At 38.5% G+C, this 23,395-nt stretch overlaps 1 protein-coding gene across 2 annotated transcripts in view; it reads left to right on the forward strand.

Moving 5' to 3' along the window:
* The first annotated feature begins 491 nt into the window (after positions 1-491).
* asic2 (acid-sensing (proton-gated) ion channel 2) overlaps positions 492-23,395 on the forward strand; it is a 132,949-nt gene continuing 110,045 nt past the window's right edge. The window contains exon 1 of one of the 2 annotated variants that reach the window (XM_017306278.1): positions 492-2,648. In XM_017306278.1, the coding sequence (XP_017161767.1) occupies positions 1,956-2,648 (693 nt within the window). In that variant the 5' untranslated portion in view covers positions 492-1,955. The remainder of the gene's footprint in view (positions 2,649-23,395) is intronic. The other variant, XM_008417028.2, reaches the window with a different exon arrangement.

Raw genomic sequence — 23,395 nt, forward strand, 5'->3', positions numbered from 1 at the left:
CTTCAAGTGGTCAGTATGACAAGAAAAACACTACATAACATTTACCATTTCTCACCCAGAATATTTTTATTATTGTTTTTCCCCCTTTTTTTAGTTTTTGATATTCAACTCTTATGTGACCTAATTTGTTAACAATGTTATTTTAGGTTGATTGCCTTCATTTCTGATATTTGGTCACCTTTATCAATGACATTGTTTAACTAATTCTAGAGGACACCAACACATTTAGAGGATAACCATCAATGAGTTCTGTGTCTGCATCTTTATGAGATGGTTAGCTGACCCCTAGTTGATGCAGGTGAGTAGTCGCTGCATATTCTGCTTCTTTTAGTTTTAAAACTGGTTTTAGAATCAATGTTCAATCTCCACACGTGGAAAAAAGAGATTTTGAATATACTGGAAGCACAAAATTTTATTGATGTGCGCTGCACGCCATCGCCTGCCGCTCATCGTTCTGTGGCTGCTTAGCAGCAGCAGCAGCAGGCAAACAGAGGGGGGCGAAGGACGGCACAAGTTAGCACAGAGAGAGACAGGCGCTCTCATCAGTGACGGACTCACCGGCAGCGTGGACAGAGCTGTGGCGCAGGCAGAGGAGGAGAAGAGGTGACACAGGGAGGAAAAGCTGCCTGTAAACTGGAGGAAACCACAGGAGAGAGAGGGAGGCGGGATAAACAGAGTGATCACAGAGGAGAGAGAAGTCATTCAGAGCAGGGAGAAGGAGAACGCTGGTAAAATCAGACAAGGACCCAGACTGAGGAAAGCGCACGGAGAAGCCTTTCCTGACGGAGGGAGAAGCCGGAGTGTGTGTGCAAAGTGGGAAAGAAGGAGTATGAAAAGAGGAGGAGAGTGAACCTGACCAAAGGCTTGCCTGACACAACAGAAGAGGAGGAGGAGCATGAGGGCAAGTTGATAGATTTGATTTGAAGAGATTATTTTTAGAAAGAGGATCGAGGACATGACAGGAATACTAAGATGAGAGATGCACTGTCTAAGTCACGGAGAAAAACTATGGAGGAAGAAACCAGGAGACGGAGAAAAGGCGGTGAGAGATGTTGAGATCAGTGTCACTGAGTGGATTAGCCTCGCTCAGATTTTTTGTAGAAAACCTCTTTGCATGTCCGTGAATATGCATGAATGCCCTCTTTTAAATGTGAAAGCATGTTGTGGGTTTCCAACTGTGACGATGGGGTTGAGAGGCAGATCAAAAACTACTTGGAGGACCCCTGAAGAAGCTAATAAAACCGGCCAAAGCTGAGCACGAGGAGAGAGTCGGAGCATCCAAAGTGAGAATGCACAGAGAGACTGAAAGCAAACAGGCTTTGAATATCTTTTATGTATTAGAGCTTGTGCTGATTTCAGGAAAGGATTGATAATAATCTCTGGCTGTACACGTCTGAAAGCCTGAAGGGCTTTGGAGAACTAAGCTACAACTCCACAAAAAAGGGAAAAGATGGAACAAGAAAATCTCTGCTAGGACCGACACAACCACACCAACCAATCCATCACCCCTGTCATCTCATTATTTTAATTATCTTCCCTTCCCACATTTGTTTTTGTCCTTCCTGCTTAGCCTTTGGTATTTTTATTCTGCTCCCTTCTTTCTCTGTCTCCTCTTAATCTTATTCTTCCCTTTGCTCTCTCTGTCTTATCGTTTCTTGTTCACTGTCACACTCACTGCCATGGATGCTGGACTCGCTCATGTAGAAGACACCTTGCTTAGAGCACATTTGCCTCTCTGGTTTATCTCTTCTTCCCCTGCTGAGTTGAATGATTGGAGCAATTTTCAGACTGAGACTAGCAATGAGGACCAACAAGTAGCTGCTGCTGCTGCTGCTGTGTGATGGACAACTTTAAACCACACAACAATCTGAGTACTTTTTGATGTGCACACAATATTGTTGTGATTGAGTGCATGGATAGATAAAGGTTATATAGTGGATTTCTCCTGGAGCTACATGTTGGCCCCTGTCCCTGAGGCCTGGCCAGGAAATGACGCCTCTCCTGCGGTTGTAGGAGCGTTGTGGGCAGCGATGACCCTGCAGGGGCACTGTCTCCAGAGGGGTTCCCCAGCCATGATCAGAAAGGCTCGCAAGCGACGTCTCACGAAACCAACTCTGGCTCAGGTCACATCCACTCTGTTGTCAAGGACACGTCTACACGGCCTGCGGCATGTTTGTGTCCCTGGAGGTTCTGTTGGCCGCCGGGCGTTCTGGCTGCTGGCCCTCTGCACCTCCCTGGGGTTGCTGTTATCCTGGTCCTCTAACCGACTCCTCCTTTGGCTGTCCTTTCCCACGTACACACGGGTCCACACCGAATGGGCCAAAGAACTTGCCTTTCCCGCTGTCACTATTTGCAACAACAACCCAATTCGCCTCTACAAACTCACAAAGAGCGACCTGTACTTTGCTGGCCACTGGCTTGGCCTGCTGCTGGCTAACCGGACAGTAAGACCTATGGTTCTGGACTTGATGCAAGAGGACCATCTGGCCTGGTTCAGGAAACTCTCAGACTTCAGGCTCTTTCTGCCACCCAGAAACTTTGAGGGAACCAACCTGGAGTTTATGGACAGACTGAGCCACCAGCTGGATGAAATGCTTCTGTCATGCAAATACAAGGGAGAGCCCTGTGGAGCGCACAACTTCTCCTCCGTAAGTCCAGCTTTGAATTTTGCTTTTTCTGGAAAGTATCTGAAAACTTTAAAGTTTACACGAATGTTTACACTACCCCCTTTTCCCTTCAGCTACTTGAAAAGTAAAACTTTATTATCTTAACTTAAAACTCATTTGGATAGGAAAGTTACACTGATGAAAATGCAGAGAGGATGACGCCATTATTGTTTAAAAGGACATTGTTTTATTTAGCCATGAAAGTATCTTCTGGACAACAAGAAAGCTGAAAAAGGATTTGACAGTGACGTTATGAGTTGATTTCTCCTTATTTCTTCAATGTAAACTATCATAAACCAAAATTGCCATGTTCATATATTATTGATGTAAGTTTGTAGGATTTTGTGCCCACTCTTCCTCATGGCATGCTTCTTTACAGTTCTCTCATCTGCATGGTTGGTCTTATTTCATTTGTTTCTAAGCATCAGTCGTCTTCAATTAAGTCACATCTTGCTTCAGCTGAAGTCTTGCCATTTTTATCACAATCCCTTTGAAGAAGTGCTATGTTATAGTTAGCATGTTTACTTTTGTTTTTTATTAGCCTTGTTGATAATTGGCATGTATATTATTTTGGGGGTTCCCAGTTAAGTATGGACTGCTTTGTAAACTTATAACTTTGCTTTGATCATCACAAGATTTGATGACAGTTGTTTCATCCGGTTTCTCGGGAGCTACAAAGATCTGCACCATACGATCCATGCAAAACACTAAGAGGTCACATGACGTAGAGAAGAGCAGCGCCTTTCGTTCTATCAAATGACAAAAGCAACTTTTGATAAACTCTCTTGTGGAGCCAACTGTGCATCGTCCAAGGAGGTCAGTACCTACAAGAGTTTTGCTGCTGTATTCAAACTAGCGTGACTCGTATTTACCTCAACTGCTGGTCATGTTTTCTTATTTTTCTTCTTCTTTTGAAAGGATAGTTTAGGACATGCTCAGCACATCATTGCAGAGTAAAATTTAATTGTAGTGTTCACATACATTTCTCTAAATGTTTTGTTTCTTAATTCTGAAGCTATTACTCTGCTTTATTTCACTTTGTGGAGTTTGTTACACTATAAATGTTTAATTTTTCTAAATTATTCATAAAAATTGACTATGCACTTTAATTAACATAAGTCAATACGTGAATCAGGTATATAACATTACTGGCAATGGATAAACTCTTCAGTTCATACAACCTGATGCAAAAGTTTAGTGTGCAGCTCAAACTCAAACGATTCAGAGCATCTACATGAATTAAAACACTTGAACTATCTTTTTTAGTTGCCCAAAGCAAACACTGTATTTCAGCAGCATTAAATAGTGTTTTCAAAACTTGTATGATTAAGTTTTGAACGTCAACTATCCTGTGTGCATCTTTGTGTTCAAAACACAAGGTCCTAATGCCATTTGAAAGCAGCGTAACGTTTCTCACAGCACTCAGTCAAACTCAAACATCCTGTTATCCTTTCAATCCAAACTCTTACACTCAGTACAATGCTGCTATCAGTCTCTGTTCAGTGTTTGTTGATGGGGGTTGTGATTACTTGAAGCTGCTTGTTTTCTATTTGTTTGTCCAGCTCAAGTGGGAGGTCTTGAGCTGTCAGGTGAAAGAAAACAGATCATTTCACAGTCCAGGGTATAGATTTTCCTCCCATCCACTAAAACCAGATGTTGGTTTTATTGCTGCATCAGAAAGGTGTTGTTTTGTTTTGTCCTTTTTTTGTTTTTTATCTCACTTGTCACAGGTCACTCTGTTGAGGTAAAACACTCAGTCAAGTGGATCCTGATGCACAGATTCATTTCTTTTGTGAAGTCTTTTTTTCTGATGTCCTGTGAATGTGAGCTGTACGTGTTGAGTGTGGGACTGCAATGAGTTTCTCCTGCCTGAATGAATTTCCACGTTTGATATGTGTGAACACTGCTACGGGTGGATCAAGCTGCTGATGGAGATGATGTTTGCTGAGGGCAACCGCTGTGCAAACTTGAAATTGTAATCGGTCTCTTCAAAAAATATCAGCAAAACTGGTGAAAACATTTGAGTCAATTCTGCTGAAACTGCCTTACTAAACGAACAAATAGACAAGGTCTTATGAGATAGATTTTGATCTTAAGCACACGTTTCCGTCAGTTTATTACAGGTAGTCAGGTTTTCTGTGCTAAATAGAGCAACATTGATTTATCAGTCCTCCTTTCTTTCTGGCCTTGTTTTACGTTAAAGGGGGTCTTCTGCTGTTAATACGGTCTCGGTGGTTTCACTAATCTCATTATCCTCCTGCTGCAAGTCAGCAACGACTCCCCGAGGCCCCTTTGGTATCACTGTCACCCCAAGACCAGAACAGAAGCAACAGCCACATTAAATGAGATACCGAGAACACAGGTGCAAAGGCAAGGACGGAGATAAACATGAGAGGGCTTAAATTGTGTGTAAATTTGTATGACATGATAGAGGGTGAGTGTGAAATCTAGTTTTGATTGGGTTTGGTTATCACCAGCTTTAAAGTCCAGAGAATCCTTTGAACTGTCGAGCAACGAGTAGTTTCAGGGGAGAAGAAGAAAGACGGATGTCTACAGGTTGGAAATTAGAGATGACATGAAGGAAAAGGTGTCTGGCTGGGAATACAAATAGAACCCATAACTCTGGACAGCCCCTTGAGCTGCGGGGTATCATGTGCCGATTCCACTGTATCATAGAGAGCTTGTCCGTCTGATCAATAAATCTATTAAGCCTGTGATGTAGTTTATGATGGTCTATTTTCCTCCACATATCCAGTAGTGATGTACCCTTAGCTGTCCCTCATCGAGGCCCATCAGCAGGGAATGACAGAAAAGGAAAAGCAAGGCAAACTGTTCTCGCCTTCCGCAATTAAAGTAAATGGCACCTTAGCAGGCTGAGCCTCTGTACGTGAAGAAGATACACATCTCCACCCCGTTTCCCAGAGCTCCATCTAGAACATAGCTGCACCAGAATGACAAATTAACCACTGCTATGGGTTAGAGAGCAGCACCTAATCAGACCGTAGGCGGGGAGAGCCTTGCTACTGTGATGCATCAACTCTGTGTTCATAAAAATCTCATAACCGCAGCAACTCAGTTACTGCAAAAGAGTCTTAAAGAGTTTGGCATTAGGAGTTAACACTTTGTCTTTTTTCTGCTGTTTATACTGTATTTAATCTGACTGGCTAAACTTCATGTTTTGGGTGTAACAATATGTCCAGCTTGCTAGGCAGTTCACAAGGTTTTAGCAATATTCAAGGGGAATGCTTATATCAGTAGATCACAGACCTAATTATTGATTTACCCTGCACTTTTCTCTGAAATGCAACTTGAAGTTATTTGCAGAATGCTTGCCTATGCAAAGATTTTTTACAAAAGACATATCTATAATGTTTGAAAGAAATTGCAACTTGAGGAGCTGAAGTATCTGGATGCAATGCTACTTGGCATCTTATTGGCTGGCATTTGCAAAGCTGCCAATCCAGGAAGCTTTGCCTGGATTGGCATAAAAGAGTGTAGATGCCAAGATAGTGTCCACTGTGTGTGCCATGGTGAATATTGGTGCTTTAAAGATTTTCTGTTCAGTTTATACTCATCCAATTCAGATTTGCTTAAGATTTTAGATTTTTAACTACGTATGATCAAATGTGGTCTAGACTCTCTAAAGGCTTGAACTCACCACTGTGCAATACATTTTGAATCTGTTGTGTCTTTTGTGTTTTTCTGGCACTTGTTGAACAGTGACCAAATACGAAAAACCAATGTTACTTTCTAGAAACCACAACAGCAGTGAAGCAGTTTTTATGTTTTTTTTTACATCTTTCCCATCCTGATTTTGCTCTAAAAGTAAGTGGAAGAAGTTAACAACTGGGAGAAAAGGGTGTAAAAGTAACTGTCAGCCTGTCAATCCATTCACCGCCTATAGCTGCTTAACTTGGAGGACTGTAGGGGAGCTGGAGCCTATATCTAGAAGTCATTGAGCGAGAGACCTTGGATAGGATCCCAGTCTATAACAGAGTAATACAGAGACATGCAGGACAATTATGCATGCACACACTAAGAGTGCATTGGTACAATTAACAGAGACCACATATAGATGTAAAACATGTAAACCATCTTGCTTCAAATCAACACTCCTGTCAATTCTCCCTCCTATAAAAGAAAATCCGTAGCCGCAACTGTATACGAACATTTCCTATGAAACTTGATGTTTTATTTGTATATTTCCACCTTCTGGGAGAACATTGATGTTGTAGTACCTTTGATTGGAATCCATGAGAGTCTGCAGCTGCAGAGTTTTTACAAAAATACTGGATGAAACATCTGGTATAGAGTAGAAGGGTGGCCGTCTCTTCTATAAATATCACACATTTTCACGTTCTCTGCTTTAGGAAAACATCGCTCTAGAAATTCCTCCTTGATTTGGTTTAGCAGCCTTTATTAAATGTGTATTAATAAAGGCTTGTTCAGAACAAATAAGCCAAGCATCTACATCCAATCTATTATAAACTATTTACTATTTTAGGATTTAACAGAACAATGTTGTTGTTCAGTCAGTAGGTTTTCAGGCTTGCTGTCCGTCGTTTTACTTCCAGTGCTTTGGAATTTTCTGTTGACTAACTTTCTTTAGTGAGCACAGACTAAATGAACAGATTGACTGAAGCTTATTGTAAAGCAGCCCTAAAAGCCTGATCTATCCTTGCTGAGTGCAGAGGGGCCTGTGATTGAGATTTAAGCACATCCTGGTAATAATGAGGGGCTCTGACCTTTTCGGTAGGATTATAGAAGCAACACCGTAAGCTATTGATTTGTACTGAATGAGAAGAACAAGAGTGGTTGTCTGATGGAAGCTGTAGCTCCAACCAAAGCAATCTCACCAACTACAGGTCGTCCCATGCCAGCCATTACCATCACTCCTGATCCAATTTCCCTGAAGCTCATCTGGTTTGTTTTATTTGCTCCAACATTCCCCATCTGAAGCAGGAACAGGCCTTCTGTTTTAATTTGAATGACTACATCGCTCTCCATCACTGCCTCGGTCACACCCAAGGCCACTGAGAATACTCACCTGGACTTCTTATTTTAAGTCAAGTCCCAAATGCAGATGCAATTATTCTACACTAAGACTGATGAGGTCTGCATAAAACAAACCATAACAACATAAAATGTTACATGTTGTTCTTTTCCCTTAATGTTGCTGTTGAACTCTGTAGTCAGTGTCCAAGACATTGGCTACAGCTTAAATTATGAGTTTTGTTTTACAAAAAAAAAAAAAAAACAGCGCCTAGTATTTATATAAGACGCAGAGCGAGTAAAGGCAGAGGCGTTGATTGCAGCTTCAAGAAACATGTATAAATGCTTTGCTTGACCTCAAATCTCACTCTTTGCTACTTTTTATTGCGTACAAACTTGCTTTACTTTAAATATATGCACAAAACCCACAAATAAAAACATTCGCCCTGAGGACCCGGGGGCGAGAGCCACCCACTGGTTTCTTCGTATTGAGTGTTGAGCTCAGATTTTTAGATGATAATGGAATTAATATAAGAAACAGCCTTTAGCACAGAGAAACGCACTGAAAATTCATAGATTACCCAAGAGTTGCATCAACAACTCTCAGACAAGGTCAACGAAACAAAGGTGATATATGATTATTGCAGGGAGCTTCTGTTGAGTTGCACTGTGTTGCACCACAGAAGGCTACGTGTTAATTTTAGGACATTTTGGGATCAAGGTTGCGTTAAAGGTTCAAAAGCTAGTTCGAGTCCCCGCTTTGTGAAATATCACAGTATGATTTTCCCATAGAAGGCAATGTTAACAACTTCCTATTTATTCTGGTCAGCTGGCTTCTCAGTTACCCTTCAAAATGGCTCTTTGATTTTACTTAAGTTGATTTTGTTACGTTTCAGTGTTTGTCCCAACAACAGAAATGTAGAATAGACGTCCAAACTGTATTTACATTTTCACCATTTGACAAAAAGAAATTTTGCTTGTACACAGTAAAAATGCCAGTGTTGAATTAACACCCAAAAGTGTCTATATGTGTCCAAGTCAGCAGGTGTTAAATTCAACAATACAGAGAGTCACATTAACATTACAACGGTGCTGGTGTTATATATATTAAATATATTATATATTAAAAGTAACACCAGTGTAGTGTTGATCACAAAATATAATGTGGCGTTAAAAAAGTAAATAACTGACCCACATGGTGCCAATATTAATCAGATCCAGTGGAAAATATTCACAACAATACACAGAAATGGAAAGTTTAACTTTTCTTTAATCCGTTTTATAGTATTATAGACCAATGTTAATTTAACAAATAAATGGGTGTCAATCTTTTAACACTTTCAGAAGTGTTACTTTAACACCACCTGACTTGGACACATATAGACACTTTTGGGTGTTAATTCAACACTGGCCTTTTTACTGTGTTCCCTCTGAGAATAAAAAAATGTTGGCAGCACCTTGTTCTTTTCTACTTTGCTCTTTCAGCATTGCAGCAGAATACCTGAGCTGGCTGCTGGATCTGTTGGTGGCCTTGTTGGTTGCAATTAACCACTTCAACTCAGCCATTTGAAACTGGAAATGGACATTTTAAGTTCTTATTACATTGAATACAATGATGTTTGTAATTATAAAGTGAAGTTAAAATGTAACACTGTAAAACGTGTGAAACTTCTGCATATTTTTTCATAATTATAAATATCTCAACAAATTAAGTCTTATCTGGCTTTGGCTTTTATTGAAAGTATTAAATTCTGGTTAAATTTTTTAGATGAGGGAAGTAATTGGATTTTAAGCTCACTTGTGTTAGTCATATTGTAAGAATACAAGGGCAAAGTAATTTAGATTAACTTGACAGATCTGCTATTGTGTATAAAAGAAGTGCTTTATAGTTAGTTTAATAGAAGCTGGAGTTTTTCCAACTTGTGGAAATCCTCTTAGATTTCAGACATGTTAAATTTCTACACTGTAAAAAGGGAGGTATAAAAATCTGATCTTTGTAGCCATTTGTTATTTCATTTTGCCATAGGAATAAAATAATTTGGATTTATGAACAGCCTCCAGAATGTGCTTTTCCAGCCTGAGCCAACGTTAATTATTTCTCTTACAAGAAGCACCATCACACTGTAAAACTTCAGAGATATTTTTAAAACAGATAAAAGGGTAACAGGTTTGACATTTTAAACTTGTTTTACTATCTTATGATTAATTGGTTTAAGTTGATTCTGATTTATTATAAGAAAACATTAAACCCAAAACAGAAAAATATTTATACTCCTTAGAGATTCGAGTATTTTTAGTCCACATGATTCTTCTAACTGGAAACATTAATGTTTCGGAGTGGTCCTGTCAAAACATCACCGAAGGCAAAAAGTTAAAATACTTGTAGAATCACTCAAAAGGATAAAAAACATCAGCTTTGCTGTAATCTTTCCAGCCTTCCTGCAGTCCTTCAAGACTAAAACTCTGGCAGCCTGAATGAACTGCAGACATGTCAGAAAATACAACCTTTTTTAAATCACTTGTTTTTATGTGCTTCCTATGACTTTTTTTTCTTTTCTGATATTTCCTTTACCTCCACAGCAGAGTATTGTTGTCAGAGCAGTTAGCTGTGCTTTATTATGGTGCGTTCACGAATTAGAAAAATATCTGATTTTTGGGTTTGCAGGGTGGATAAACCTGAAAGATATATGTCTATAATAAAAATAAATAATATTGTTTTTGGCATTTTTTTAAATAAACCTCTGTAAAAGACATCATAATTACCTATTGTTCTAATTCACTGGAAAGAAGTGAAGAACATGTTTATTCCTCTTTTTAAAAAACAAATCAACATTTTGAGTTCGACACTGACTTAGAAAATTCAGATCTGGTCTCAGTTCCTCTAACTGTGTCACTGTAGATAACTTGTCTTCATCAGCCTTTAAAACGTTTGCTTTGGCATCAGTTTAAATCTAATTGTAAGAAAAACTCAGATTTTCTGGGAAACCACTGGGTAAATAAAATGCAGATTTATGTGTTTTTGACAATACCCTCCATGCTGTTTTTCCATCTCGCTATACTGTGTTCCCTTATTTCCATACTGGCATGACTTTCTCTGCAACAATGTCTGACGTGGTGACATCCGCACCGACTGTGAGCTGGAAAATGAAGCTGCTGTTACTTCTCACTCTTCCTCTTTTTATCTCCTTTTGAAACCAACTCGGCTGTAATTTCACTCAGGAAATGGACCTGCCGGTTGAAATTCTATTTTTTTTCGTCCACTATCCTTCGAACAGATATCACCTCTTTTGTGCACCACTAGTTTTCATTTCAAAATTCACAAGAATAAAGTGAGGGAGTGGGGGAAAAAGTACATTTCTGTCTTTCCTCCTTCAATCTCTTCTGCCTTGCAGCGCGCATCTAATCTTCTGCTTCTTCAGTCAAGTGGTTCCTCTGTGAGCAGGTTTTGGTCTGGTGGATGACTCGTGTAGAAAATATATATATATGCATTTGAATCACCGTTATAGTTATGTTAATCCAGCATCTTTGGACTTGCTTAAAACGAGAAAGAAAGTATGATAATAAATGTAAACACAATAAAAAACTAATTTGTTTCTGCTGCAAGTTGTTGTGATAAATAAATAATTAAATTAGTCAACAAACTTATCAATTAGTACTTTACTACAACTTTGGGTTTTAAATGTAAGTGCTGTGTGGGAAGATCGCACTCAATTGAAGGGCGAAATTGGCATATTTTCAATTAGTACGGCATCTTAAGTTATTTCTTGTAGTTTAAATGTTTTTTTCACTAAATTGTTAATACTATAATGGTCATCTGTTTTTTAATGGAAGCTGAGAAGAGAGGAGGTGGTTATGCAAGTCAAAAAGAGTAAATATAAAATCAAGAGAAAAAGTACACAGGAAGATGGTAATTTTTAGATTAAAAGTATCAGTTTTCCGGTTTATTGTCATAATTTAAAAATGTAGCCTGTTGTCATTTTTTGTGCTTTTCCATGTGTTGGTAGATGGTGTGAAGATAAAGAACAAATTACAGCACTTTGTCCTCATCTCAGTCTCTCCTTTCTGTTTAGTCTTATCCTTGCTCATATTGTTTGAATAAATTATGAATAACTTCCTTTGTTTGCATCAGCTTTGAGGTGTAAATTAATTATTTAGTTGATTTTTCCCAAATTAAAAGCAAACTTTCTGGAAACTGGTCTTTTCTGCTTAACTTGTGAGACATCTTTCATTATTATTATTACTAATATTGCATTGGTTGCCATGACTGCCATACAGAAATGCAACACATGCACACCAGTAATAATAAAAATGGATGTTTTACATTTAGATTTGTGGATGCTGAAACTCAGATGGAGGGATTCCCTCCAGTTCTTGTTCTGCCACAATGTGAGCTCCCCTAAAACGAATCTGGAGAAAAACGGAGACATAATCGAAGAGGGTTTTTGTCGCTATCAGAACATCCCCAGCGTTTCTGCCAGCTATATTGGTGAATATTGGTGACTCTACAACAATAATTAAATTTAAATCATGACACGATATACAATAGTAATATGAAGGATAAAATACGCATGAGCCTGCTGATCTGAGAATAAACACCATCGAATCAGACATGCTTTTCTTCTGTCATTTTCTTTTAAATCAGTCTTCGCCAATAATAATGAATCTTCTCACTGACAAACTAAAGGAATGTGAAATAAGATTGACTTTTTATGCGACACAGCGTGAGATGTTGCAATGTTGCACTTAATCTGATGGGAGGAAAGAGATAAACATCTCAGCTCGGTTTGCAGCCCTCGCACTGAATATGTAAATCTTTAAAAATCAGCTCACAAATATTTGATTTCCTCTTTAAAACGGCTCAGTAGCAGCTTGGAGCCGCAGCGCAGCCAGTCAGAGTTGAATGTAAACGCATATTCATTTAGATTAAAATGTGATTTGTGACTTTTGGTATCTACATCACTTTGTTGGAGGGGGAAAAGTAAAATGAAATAGTTTTTATAAGTAAGAAATTTGCCATTTGAGGTTCAAGTCTGGTCATTCATGTGTTTGGATGAAAAAATGCAAATTAGGCTTTAGATGTTCAGCTGGCCCTTTTTATAAATGAGATATTGCAATTTTCCTCTCTAGAGTAGAGAGTAAAGGATAAAGTATGTTCATACTACACAGCCTAATCCTCATCTCCACTTCTTCAACACGGTTCAGAAAAGGTTCATAAATGAATTTTGTCGGTTAAACTATAAATAAAAGTATTAATATACATAGTGTGCATTGCCTATTTACATTTGTTTCATTATTTTGGAGAACTCTTGAGTTACTAAGCAGCAAAAACATCTTTAGTGAGCAGGGCTTTATCTCCCTGTTATCTAAAAGTCAAGGTTTTCCTTTGAGCAATGGCTCCTTTCCTAACAGCCTCCATAAAGTCCATCTTTGTGGGGTTTTGTAGTTTAGTGGTCCAATAAACAGCATCTCAGAGCTCTTTCTCTGATTATATTTATTTCTAGTCTAACTTTTTTGTTCTACGTTGCTTCTTTTTTCGTATATATGTAATGAATTCAGTAGCTTAAACATCTTTAAAACCTTTCCCCAATCTCTGAATCATATGAATAATGTACGTTATATTGCACAAAAGTGATCACAAGCAGCCTTTATGTTTAAATAACCTTGGACTGAGCTTTTATTTTCATGCTGAAGACTCTTTGACAACAACTCTTCCACCTACAACTTGTCTTAAATGTTGAGAAAACATGTTTTAATGCCTGGAAATATTTTAATCTGGACTGATTTAAATAGAATTTGATTGTAGAAATACTGTACTTTTTTTTTTTTACTGTAAAAATAAAATTAGTCGAATCAACCTTTAGTTTATGGAGATACTACATGCAAAAGTGTTTGATCATTGTATTTTCTTTTTAAAGCATAAATGAAAACTCACTAATCCCATTTTACTGCTTTATTTTGTCTAAATGGATGGCGTGTACATTCATCTGAGTGTTTTTTTTTCCACTTAAAGCAGTGCGTGACTGTACTCCCTCTCTCATACTGTATGCATTAGCTGAGTTAGCTATCTGCCTGATACATTTTGCTAGTTTTACATGAAGTGTTTAAAGCTAAATGAGCTGTCTGCAGAGTAATAGCAGCTTCTTCAGTGCAGGGACTGGCTTCACTTTCTTGCTCACATATACAGGCCTTTCTGAGGGAGCTTACATCATTAGCTTTATAGTAAATATCCTTTGACTTTGCACTTTTCCACCAATGAGACTCTTTTACCTGACAGATTTATTTTTGGCTGTTTAGGGTCTCTCTCCCTTGAAGTTATGAAAAATAAAGGAGGACATTTTCCAGGCGCATAGTGCCATTTTATAGTTCAGTCAAAGTAGCCATATTACCTCCACTTCTTATGGAAATGCTGTACATATTTTTATTTTGATGCCTTGAAATTGGCCTCTGTCTCTTTAAAAAGCTTGTCCTCTTTCTTTCACTCCACATTCAGCATGTTATCACAATGATGCCTTTCCATTATTTCGTTTCCAAGCGGAATAATATTCAGTCTGAGAAATAGTTTGCATAATTAGCTCAGCAGACTCACGGCTCCATCAACTGTTTGCTAATAGTTGCTGCCGCTAGTCTGGAGAATCTGGCTACACAGATTATGCAACGATTATTCAAACATGCATGAATAATTTTGATAAAGGGAATAATATTCCAATAAAAAGCTCGTAACCTACCAACAATCTTCTCCCATTGCATTCTACTTCTGTTGGCAAATGTTGCACAAACTCATTACTCCAAACTTCTTTGGTCAGTTTTTTTATTGGCAACATAAAACACAGAGACTTACTAGAACATCCTCTCCTGCTGCAGTATTCTGCGTTGGTGTTGGCTGGAAACTGATGGGATCCGCAGAAGCAATCAAGTAAAATCAGAGAAAATGTATATTTTAAAGGAAAAGCTGACAGAAATCATAGCATTTTTTCTAAAATATGAAAGACAAAATAATTCAGTTGGAAATATGAAAGATGTTTCTTGGGAAGATTTGTACAGAACGTGTAAATATAGAAACTTCCTGCCATAGGGGGAAACGAGAAGAAAGGTAAAAGTAGACGCTGTACAGAAATAAGGCAGAGGAAGCTTGCTAGACTGGCAGAGATTGGTGTCAAACCTGGGAAGATCAAAGTGTTTTTGAAGCTCTCACTCTCTGTCGCGCTTTTTACAGACACATACCCATATTGCAGCCAGGGACGCCATTAGTTATGAACACATCCTGCCAGGTTTAACATAACTCTGCTTATATGGGGCACAGGTCAATGCAGATCATGCTAAACCCACAGATGCATGCGTAAAAAGGTACATTTTCTATAATTTACGTGGAAAAGTTAAGCCTTGTTGCACATTTAAACTGTTTGTCAATAAATCTTTCTATGTAAGAACTAAAAATGTGTATTGATTCAAACGGTTGCACATCAGTGATTAAAATCCACAGCAGATTTTCTGTCATCCTCACCAACATCAAACCATAGTGTGTGGGTAAAGGTTACCTAAATGCACTTTCACATACTCGAGGAAAGCTACACAGAATTGAGTGTTTTGCAAAGACATTTAAAATATAGATGCGAATTGACTGAGCTCAGTGAAACACAACAGACCATTCGATAAATGAGGCCGATGCAGTATTCTCTGTGTGTGAAGAGTTTACATTCACACTTCGATAAAATCCCGAATCAAAAGTGAAAATACAGCAGCGGTCTGGGTTTTTCTTCAGGCAGTTTCTTCAACTTTCCACAGGTTGTTACCCAATTTCCCCTTTACTTCTAGAACGGGTCGTTTATTTCAACCTGGACCCCTGATTAATGGAACATTTTTAGATAAATTTTTTGTATCAGATTGTACTTTCTTTTCCTTGAGAACTGCTTTAATTCTTTTGAACATAAATTCAGCGAGGCGTCAGAAACATCCTCCAGACATTTTGGTCAGTAGCACCCTGCAGAGTCTTCTGCTGCACATCCGTAATGTGAATCTTTTTATCCTCCACATCACAAAGATGCTCCACCTGAACTGAGCCTGGAGGACAGCGAGCTCTTTGTCATGTTCAATAACCCAGTTTGAGATGATTTGATGGTTTTCGACCTGGTGCGTCATCCTCCCAGAAGCAGCCATAAAAAAAATTGTATATTATGGTCATAAAGGTATGGACATGACCAACAACATGTGGCGTTTAAAAAATGCCTAATTGATGAAAATATCACACACACCGTTACAATACCGCCACCAAACTTTACCAACGATACGAGGCAGAATGAATCCATGTTTTCCTTTTAAGGCTAATTCTGATTCTACTGTCTGAATGTAACACTTTTCAGTCTTTTACCGTCCAATTGTGGCCAACCTGTAATTCGTAATCTATCAGTTTCTACTCGTTCAATATCTTTGATCATCTGTTCTGGACATAATCCAACTACACAAGCAACCAGATTTGCGATAAGTGACCCATGAGGGCCGCTGTAAGTGTGCAGAGTTACATGTTTCAATATTTAGGCCTGAAATTTGATGCATTTGTTCTTCGTCTTATGTTGAATTTAGATATGAATATGATGTAATTGAAACTGTAGAAATGATAAAAGCGCCCAGCCATGTAACAGGCTTAAGTACTGATAACAATCTCATGAGAGCACAAGTATAACAGATTGAAAACGATTAAAATTAATTTATTAGTTACTTTCTTTACTTCTATCGGAAGCTTTATATCTTTTTTCTCTACTTTGATTTGTGCCAGCATTCAGATAATGTTTTCGGTTTTCCTTTATTCTTTTATTTCTGTTTGTGCTGGTCTAAAGTGGGCTTATTGTTACTTTGGAAGGGGTTAAATCCATTACTGCAGAAATTAGGATCAAGCATTAAAAAACAGTCATGCACATATGACCCCTGACCCCGTCTCTCTGCAGAATGTTTTTGAAAACTGCAGGAGATGAAGAGGAAGGCAGGGAGAGAGTGGAGTGGAAGATAAATGTTTGGAAGGAGTTTCTCGGTGCATCAGATGAATTGGAGGTGGATGTTTGTCTCACCTGTGATTGAACATGTTTTTTCCGGTGAAGGATCATAGCTGCATTTTTTTGTCCCAAAATTTGAGTGCTTTTAGTTTAGCAAAAAAGATCTCCCAAGGAGCTTCCTATATCTGCACTTGCCTTGTTAGTATGTAAAACTTGTGATAACATTTGCAATTCAAGAAGTGCAGATGACTAAAAGGTGTACTGAAACTGCTTCCTAAACCACAACATTGCACTCTAGATGATGTGCAGAAAACCCTTTGATACTCCACAGTTGCTCCCATTCAGGGCTTCCTTTGTGCTTTGTAGACATTATTGATGCGAAAGTGTATTTCTGGTTAGCACACAACACAATGATTGCTCTTTGAACCGCTCCCAGACTTTAATGTAACTAAAAAATATGACTCAATTTCCTTCTGTGGGCCGTTTTCAACAGCAGTATAAATCCTGCAGTCATTAGGAATCGCTGGCATGCCTCGGCTGCTATGGCATAAGGACTTTAAGCACCTCTCCCCCCTTCCTTCTCTTAGCACTTGTATCTTTTGTCATTATTACTTCCTCTCTTTCCCTGAGGCATTGTGATGTGCAGGAGGAAGAGCCGTGGTCCTGACAGCAGTTTTGAGCAGAGGCTGAGCCGTCCTTCTGAAGGACAGGTGCGTCTGCCACCTCAGGGACTTTTACTGGACACGGAACAGAGCAAGGACATGCTGGGCCTGTCTGTGCAGAAGATGGTAACTTTATCAAAAGCTTTAAACAAATGAACAGAGATATGGGATTGTGAGTCAGGCAGGCTGTGATGGCAGCATTGAGGAGAACCACAGAGGACGTGCACAGCACTGACCAAAGTGTCGACTTTTAATGTCTTTCAGAAAAGATAGCAGTTTCTAAAGTTGACGACATGGGCTGGAAATGTCCATTTTTCACTCACTAGTTGCCAGGAAGTAAAATATCTTTCTTTCACTCAGGTGTCGCCAACAGAAATGCAGCATGTTTTCATGATTGATGCATCTGATTAAGATGTTTCAAGGCGTGTTTTTTTTTTTGTTGCCCTTTTTCACCTCCCTTCTCTTTCCCAACATAACAGTTGTCATTGTGTCTGATTCAATAGCCGCAGGCTTGATTTGTGTGAGTTTAGTGTAGAAGAAGGTTGAGGTGCGGTGAGATAATAATCATAATTTATGTGGATCTTGAATATGTCTGATAAGCATGGACGGTGGTGTGTTTTCCAGACAGCCTTTGCTTCACATTGTCCTCCAAAGACTCAAAAACAAGCAGTGATGGAATAATGTAGCGAACTGTCTGCACATGCAGCACGCCGTGACTGCTAAAGCAACAAATCATTTCGCATCAACTTGATTTCACAGCTCTTTAAACAGACGATCACTTAAAGCAGCTTTGTCATTCCGTCGTTTGCTGCACACTTGATTTCATTTTACCCATATTAGCCACAGGAGCTGACCCAATCTCAGACACAAACAGCCATGAGCTCACACTGACACCTGAGGGCAAGTTGGAGTTGCCCTTTACCTTAAGACGCATGCATTTGGACTGTGGCAGGAAGCTGGAATAGAAAAAGCACAATGATGTAAAAAAAAAAAAACGTAAAATCAGAAAGAATCCAAATCCAAAGTGGCCTTACATCCCACATTTAAATAATATTTTTACCATATTTTATTGTAATGTGCTGATGAAAAAAACATAATTTCTTAATTTTAACGCCTCAGAAAAAAAAAACGCTCCATGACTGAAAATTGAAATTGACAGTATTTGTTGTGAATTAGCAGAATATAAATTAACTTAATTTGATTGACACTGAAAGCTAAATTATTGATGTGGAAATTATTTGTTTTTTTAAGTTGTGTGCTTGCATCTGCCTGGATTAAGCCAAGCATGAAGCAGTCTTGTAAGAAGGATGGTATGTTGTTTGAGGTAAAATATTATTCCTCCCTCACCGTCTACATGACTCTTGACTGATGCAAACTGAAGATTTTCTGCTTTTTTCTGCCACTCTTCCTTTAAAAGCTGTTTTTTTGAGTAATTTGGAGGTTTTCAATGCAAGGGTTTCACACTATGACGTTTTATTTGTTATTCGTTAGTTTTTGATAGTTTATGACAACATTTTAATAAACTTTTTTATATTTTGTGGAAATAGGAGACTTAAGAGACTTATACACTTTACTCTGGATCTTAGTATTTTTTTAAAAATAGACCGTACGTTCAAAAATGACTCAGCTCAGAATATGCCTAATGATATCACAGCATGCGGTTTTGGCTCGCTGAAATGACTCCACTTTAAAATAAAAACATCTACAATTTTGTTCAAATAATGTCTCCAAACACTCACAGGTCACATTAGAGATCAGAGTGGCCATAGATACCCTCACATTTTCAGCATCATTATCAAAGGAGATGGAAACAATTGTGTGTTTTCAAAAGACTTCACTTGCTTGTCAGTTTTGATTAAAGCTTACCCCAACTGACCAAAAAAATACAAATAAATAAGGCAAACGTCCCCACTTATTGCAATTATCTTGTCTTCCACAGAGGAAGTGAACAATTGAACAACTTGATGCAAATGCAACTAGAGAAAAAAAAGCTATTGAAAGCGGGAATTCCTGAAAATCCTCATTAACCTTAGCCAACACCCACGCCTCTGATCTGAAGGGGCCAGTTGGATGGGAAATAGCACAGCTGTAGGGCTTTACGTTAATTGCCTCGAAGCAGCAAATGGGAAAATCCGGTATTTAATGGCAACCAGACTACGAAGGATCCTCTGTCGTTTAGTAAAATATGTCTTTATATCTGAATAAGCTGCAACATACTAACAGGATCATGTCAGTAAGTTTGAGGTATTTCTTAGGTTCTATAATATAATGAAATCTTTAGCTACAGCAGATGCTTTTATTGTATAGTTCATTAGTATGACACAGTTCCAGACATTTGATTCTTCTCCCTTCCCACCATCAAAGCGAGCTACCTGATTCATGGTGTCACCACCTTATTTCCTCTAAAAGTCAAACACTCAGAAACAGGCAGCGTGGGTTTGACTTTTCATCTTGTAAGAGCAGACTCTTGTAACAAGTTTGGTCTCTCTTGCTTTACTCTCTGCTCTGATTTTCTCCAGCGTGCTCCCTTTCGTAGTTTCTCCCTGTCAGCTAAATTTAACATCCAAAATGATCAGATTGTCTGTTTTCATCTGATGGGAATATTAGATTATCTCCTGCAGCCTTCCTATTATAGCAGTGGATCTTTAATGTCCAATGATGTTGGCATGCTGACACACTGTTCTCGCTCAGAGAGTAATGAAGGACCCTTCGGTTCTTTGTTTCTTCATGTTTGTGTTTTTTAAATCATAATTTCTAATTGTGGTTTGCAGAAATGTACCAGCAGCTGAAACCAGATGTTTGTACTCTGCATTTAAAGACACGTCGATGCTCAGGATGGCTGTCCATTCAGAAGCTAAAACGTCAACTTCTTGGATGAGGACTCGAAATGTTGCTTCAATTTGTAACTTTTTAATGGTGCCATTCTCAGTTTTTCAAACTTTGTCTCCCAAATTCTGGCGTTTTTATCTTGATTTTGGGGAAAAACCTTCTTCCTCACTGAGTGGCCTTTTAGCCGATTTGCTTCATTGCAGACAATGGCAGATTCAGTCAGCATTTTTACCAAGTCCATTATGTTTGTTGACACAGTTTGCTTCAAGTCTTGTTCATATCTGGGGCACAGAATGAGTTTTCTTCCAGAGGGGATAGATGGGTGGAAATTTCCGTAGGGTATGTATTAGCGGATTTGTTTAAAGATTAATTTTGAACCACCAGGCATCTAAAAATGTTACTCAATGAGGAAATGTGGTATTGTAAAGCAGATCTACATACAGCTTTCCATGCAACTGATTTGAGACATTTTTCTGAAAGGCAAACTTTGATGTGGCAAATCAAGAAACAGTAACATCTGAACACTCCAGAAGTATTGTGTCTTTTGTGCAACAAAAGGTTCATGGAGATCGTTTCCTTTCACTGATTAGATGGATTTGTTAACATCTATGCTTCAAGCAGACTGTCTCAGCTCATTCCTGTCTGTTAGGTGTCACTAGTCCAGGAGAAAGACGAAGAAAATGTTGCAACAATTCCTCCTTCAGTTATGGATTTACGACAAAAGTGATGTACCTTGCCGATTAACTCGATCCTTTCTTCTGTAATGCAGACATTGGTTGAGTCGTGTATAATGGCGTCAGAACCAAACCCATTTATTAGGTATTCTTTGTGATGTGGCTGGCAGAACGCTGTGGTAAATAATTAAGCTCGGATGAATCATGCCCTGCAGGACATAAAGGGGAAAATGAAGACATTTTCAATTAGATGAAATCAGTGAAAGTTGCCCAATATTCACAAAGCTTCTTGTTTTTTATCAGAAATCATTACACAGCACAAAGCAATTGATTTGTTAATGGGTATGTAACATCACATTAGGAACGCTCCCACCTTACATCTCCGCAGAGCTCTAACATTTACAGTGTTTACACATAAACTAATTAGTTTGCGTTTGCATATTTAACACATGTACATAATTACACACACAGTTCTGTTTTCCTTATGGCTCTTTTCCATCATACCGTGTCCTCGACTCATCCCACTTTCCCGCTCCAGATAGGACGTGTGTCATGGTTTAGGGGTCTTGTGAGGCTGACTGTACCTCTACAGTGAACCTCTGGTGTTTGTGGGGATGGGATTAACAAATGGATGTAAATAGCTGAAATATGCTTATGACTGCCTATTTTAATAGTTCAAATACCAAATATATCTTAATGTGTGTCAATCCACACATTGAAAACCATTTCGGCTCTACAACAGAAGCTAACCTTTACAGTCGTCCTCATCTCTGTTCTTGGGGGTACACCCTCCTTTTCATTTCTGTATGTTAACATAAATGTGCTGTAACTAGTGTACGTTATGCAACACATTAACATCTCAAGGGGTTTTACTTGCGTTTCTGAAGCTTCTTCTTTCTGTGTCTCGTGCTAAAATCTCCAAGAGCAAAGAACCAGTTTGATTTTTCCTAAGCCAGCTCGAAGCCATGCCATTTCTGCAGGAGATCACAGTGCACAAAATACTGAAATAGTCTCGTTATATCTCTGGTAACTAATCTTTTAATATTGCAATCAGAATGAATCATTGCAGCTCTGCACCATTTGAACAAAGATTTAGCAAAAAACAAGACCTGACAGTGTGTATTGATGGGGTCACACATGATTCTCATGGATGTGATACATGGAAGATGTAATTCTGTTGTTCATCTACAACATGTGATAATAAAAGAAGATGTAGCTGATGTTGGGTAAAAGCTCTTGATCCCTAATTATTTTTAATGCTAATTGTTTTATTACCTAATAAACAGACTTTCACAAAGTTTTCTTCACAAGTTCCAACAGCTGGTTTTTCCTCTGGCCAAACTCAGAGTTGGTGTACAAACTGGACCCAGTTCTACTGTCCCAGCGCTGGTGTTTTCAGCTTTGGGGAATGGAAGAATTGATGCAATAGGAAAACTCTATCATCAATTTAGCACTGGAACCAGTTTGGAGGGAAGAACCCCTAAATGGAGTTGGGATTTGCCACATGAGTTATGGGAGCTATTAGGAAACCTGTAATTTCACTTCAGCTTTCCATGCAGCGCTGTGATAAGCAGCTCCTGGTGCCCATGTTGAGATACTGTCTGCAACTGAAATATAGTAGAAAAAGGTAAAATACAGTGACAAATCAGTATTAACTGCAGCCAAGAAATCGGTTTTTCATTTTTAAAGCTAATAATTGTCAGATGGTGTATTTTAGTGGAAATATGCACTCAGTATTTTTTGCTTTTTAGTTATTATTTCCATTTTTGTGAATCTCCAACTATTGCAAATGTCCTCCTTGACTGTAACTTGGTAAAACGGGTGTGTTTACATGCCCAGGCAAAGTTCTTAGTATCAGCTGGACCATTTTAAAAGTAATTTAACCTAAAATTGCTTCAGATTTTCCCTGCTGCATTCACATTGTGGAGATATAGAAATAGATTTAGTAGTAATCATGTTATTCTCTTTAATGTAGACAAGATAGAAACGGGATCTTCATAACTCTAGGTAACTGTGTGCTTTTTTGTCTCTTTGCCCTCATTAACAAGACATATGGAAGTCATAGCGACTCGTGTCTAGACATTCATAACAGAAAACTGCTGTCATGTTGGTTACTAATCTCAATTAAACCTACTTCTGCATATGCAGAGCTGGAACTTATCCGTTCAATGGTCTTTTGCTAGCAGCTACAGGGAGCATTTTATGTAAAGCTCAGTGTCTCTGTAAGGGTGCAGATTACAGTGTGACAATTATGGGGGAAGTAGAACAATGTGAGAAAAGTCAGCTTGTACAGGTTTTTCAAAAGGTTTGGTTCGGTTGACAAAGTGCAGTGTGAAAGTGAGCCGCACCAGCAGAAAATGTAACAAATGTTGCAATTTTGCTCTCCAGAGTCTACTTGACTACGTTTAGAGTGAAAATCACCATAAAACTACTATCTCATTCATCAAGCCACAGGGTATGCAGCACACATTAACCTTTGTTGTAAAACATTACCTATTAACACAAGAAAATCAACGTATGAGCAAACTCACAGAATGCACTTAAAGAACTAAACAAACTAAATTTCACTTGGTCAGATATTTCCTTGA

Source organism: Poecilia reticulata, linkage group LG8 (genome assembly GCF_000633615.1).
Source record: "Poecilia reticulata strain Guanapo linkage group LG8, Guppy_female_1.0+MT, whole genome shotgun sequence".
Classification (NCBI taxonomy): Eukaryota; Metazoa; Chordata; class Actinopteri; order Cyprinodontiformes; family Poeciliidae; genus Poecilia; species Poecilia reticulata.